Consider the following 3,371-nt stretch of genomic DNA (forward strand, 5'->3'; position numbering starts at 1 on the left):
AATGTATGCATGGCTTAACCTTCAATTTTATGCCACAGTTTTCTGGTGTTTAACAAACAGGAAAGAACAGGTGTTTGCTTCCCTTGACTCAACTTTTTTTTTCTTTTCCTTAAAAAAAAAAATTGGAAGCTTATCTATCTACTACCTATATCTAGATTTGTTACCTGTCACAATCAAGCAACTCTTGATGGTGGTAGTTTCCCTAAACCAGGGCAATGGAGCCAAAAAAAAAAAAAAAGACTGTTAATTGTACTCTAAACTTGACTTTTGGAATAAGGTGCAGTAAAAAAAAAAAAAATACACACATGAAGGACCTGAAGGGGATGAAAAATAGTCCGAAAGCAGCCTGTTGTATTTAAATAAAAAGTCCACTGTGCAAAAGTGTGCATCTTTTTTCTTTGGTATTCACTTAGGTAGTTTGGAAATCGAAACATATATTGGGTGAAATGAATCTCATGCCATTTCCAAGCACTATTTAAAAAAAAAAAAAGCTTGCTATAGGCTACTACATGACCTTGTGTTACATAAGAATTTTCCTGTAACTGGATAGTCAGGGAGACAAATTGATTCTAGGTACTGAGCTACTGGCCTCAACAGACAGATTTCCCAGTTCGCCAGTCACTTGATTGATGGACAGAGCTTTAAAATAAACAAATTCAAGACTGGAGGGGAGTCCCCTCTTTTTTTTTTTGTTTGTTTGAAAGGATACATATATATATATATATAGAAAAGGAAACAAGTATTAAACTGCGACAAAAATAATTACAGTTTGTGTTCAAGTAGTTAGCAGCAATTTTTAAAAGGAAAAAAAAAAACCACACAAGGCAAACTCTTGCCCTGGCTATGCCATTAAAAGTGTTCTTGTTCCCAAGGGAGAAGCATTTGGGGAGGAAAAACAATGGATAACGAACAATAGAGCTCAACCAAAGCTTGCCTGCAAGTTCAAGTTTTGTAAAAAAATATATACATAATTTATTCTACAACATATGTGCCTTTTAGCAATTAATAGACATAGTGCTTCAGGTTCCAAGTTCACGCCTTGCTGTACCTACTCTGAAGACAGCACTTGAAAACCAGCTCAGGTTTTGACTCCTTAGGGCTGCTTGCCCATCTGTGTCCAACAGTACCATCAGCTGAAAACCTGTTTGCAGCCACTTCTCAATGCAGCGTGCCCGTTATGGTGAGATACATTTTAAACATTGCAGAAAGTATTCTCCCCCACCCCAGTCATATTTCAGACTCTCGCCTTAAAGGTCTTGGTTCTAGGGGCACCCCTGCTTGGCTAAGATGGTCCATCTCTGGATGAGTGTCTGTACTCGTGCTCTCAGGCACCCCATTGTCACTGTCTTCTTCCTCTTTGCCCGCAAGGGCAACTTCATTCTCATAGCAAAACGAATTTGCATTCGAGAGGATATATTTTTTCTCGGCTAAGTCTCTGGCACTGCAAAGGGGCGTGTTCGGCACTTCGTATGTTTTGTGGAACCTGGAGTAATCCACTTTGTAGTAGTTCTTTTCTTCAAACAGGACCGGCTCGTAGCGATGGCCCCACAGGATTTCATTTGATAGATATGAGCTACGGCACTGAGTGGTCATAGCTGTGGCTTCCACCATGCCTTCCAATATCACTACAATTTCAAAGTCTGCATTGTCCATATCTTGCTTGCTTAAGTCATATAAAGGGCTCTCTTCGTCTATTTCGTGGACAATTGTAATGGGCGAGACCAAAAATATACGGTCTATCCCGCTGTCAAACCCAACGTTGATGTCTATTTGATCCAGAGGGATGTATTCTCCTTCGGTGGTGATCCGGGATTTGAGGAGCTGGGCTCTCACATGTGCCTCCACCAAGTGGCTTTTACGCAGATTGCCAACCCTCCACATCAAGCACAGTTTTCCGTCTCTCATGGCTACCACAGCATTGTGACTGAAGATGAGAGTTTCATTTCTCTTTTTGGGTTTCGCCATCTTAGCCATGACAGCGCCAATGATGAAGGCATCAATGATGCAGCCAACTATTGACTGGAAAACCACCATGAAGACTGCAATAGGGCACTCATCTGTGACACACCTGAAGCCATAGCCGATAGTGGTCTGCGTTTCAATGGAGAACAGAAAGGCTGCGGTAAAGCTGCGCACCTCGGACACACAAGGTTTGTCCGTTTCCTCTAGGTCCCCATGCAATAAGGCAATCAACCAAAATACACAACCAAAGAAGAGCCAGGAGAGGATGAAAGCCAGACAGAAGATAAGCAACATCCATCTCCAGCGGATGTCGACGCAGGTGGTAAAAATGTCTGCTAGATATCGCTGACCTTTTTCACCCACGTTAATGAACTGGACGTTGCAATGGCCATCCTTCTTGACAAACCGGCTCCTGCATTGTTGCCTGGTGTGTACTTTGCTCTTCCCATTCCCAAAACCGTTGGCCACTGCCATAGTTGCCAGCTTCATACCATCCTCTTCCGAGGAAACGATGCTGTAGCGGTTGGTTCGCACGCTGCCCATCGCTTCCGACGTGGACTCTGGTGCTTCTGCTTTAGAAAACAGTCTGAGTTTCTGCAGAACTCTTTGGAGAAACAGTTTTAAATGTTCTTGTGAACACACTCAGATGAAAAAAAAATGAGGGAGAAGCTGGTGCCTCCGTCAATCCGTGACTATGCCAAGGAGAACCTTCTGATATTCACGACTAATCATCTACCAGGAAGAGACATGACCTGTAATAAGAGGGAAAAAAGAATCAGCAAATGCTAGAAACTTATCTCTCTTTCTCTCCCCCCCCCACCTCTTTTTTTATTCCTGGCATGCTCAATTTTGTTTAGTCAAGGAACACATAATTTATTCAGTGGTAACTTAGCATAGCTGTAGAATCAAACTCTCCTGAAAAGAAAATCAACATCAAATATCCTGAGTATAGCATCTATGTCCTTGCAACATACACAGATCGAATGTTTAAAAGTACCATAATGATATTATTCTAAAATTGTATATGTCTCAGAAGGTGTTAGAGATGCCATCTAATTCCTGTTTGCAAAACAAGACAGCAAGCCTTTTGAAATCATTCGGCAACGAGATTATTCTGATAGCATTTTGGCATTGGAGGTTCAGCTTGTCAGATCTGGCTTAAGACTGCTAGAAACCTTTCAAGTGATATCAAAGGGAATTCTTTTTTAAAGACCAAATATTACACTGTAACCCATATCCCATGCCAAGTTTTCTGCTTTCACACAACACTGAGATTTTGGAATAGAAAACTCTTAGTTTCTTGTTTTAAACCATTTTCAACAGGTCTGATTTCCCTTTGAAAGCTTTTTATTAAAAAGTATTAGAAAGCAATAACTGAATATTATTTTTATTATTTTCATGAAACTTTA

General features: G+C 40.8%; 1 protein-coding gene across 1 annotated transcript; it reads right to left on the reverse strand.

The window, feature by feature from the left end:
* Positions 1-475: 475 nt before the first annotated feature.
* KCNJ2 (potassium inwardly rectifying channel subfamily J member 2) lies at positions 476-2,582 on the reverse strand. The gene has a single exon (XM_070934736.1). It carries the CDS (start codon positions 2,503-2,505, stop codon positions 1,228-1,230), a length of 1,278 nt encoding a protein of 425 aa, XP_070790837.1. The 5' UTR covers positions 2,506-2,582; the 3' UTR covers positions 476-1,227.
* Between the last annotated feature and the right edge of the window lie 789 nt (positions 2,583-3,371).

Source organism: Pituophis catenifer, unplaced genomic scaffold (assembly GCF_029215685.1).
Source record: "Pituophis catenifer annectens isolate HBS135680 unplaced genomic scaffold, rPitCat1.0.hap2 SCAF_2, whole genome shotgun sequence".
In the NCBI taxonomy this organism is placed as follows: domain Eukaryota; kingdom Metazoa; phylum Chordata; class Lepidosauria; order Squamata; family Colubridae; genus Pituophis; species Pituophis catenifer.

Excerpts from the sequence above, each read along its gene's own strand:
- KCNJ2 (XM_070934736.1), bottom strand. The coding sequence starts at position 2,505 with ATGGGCAGCGTGCGAACCAACCGCTACAGCATCGTTTCCTCGGAAGAG.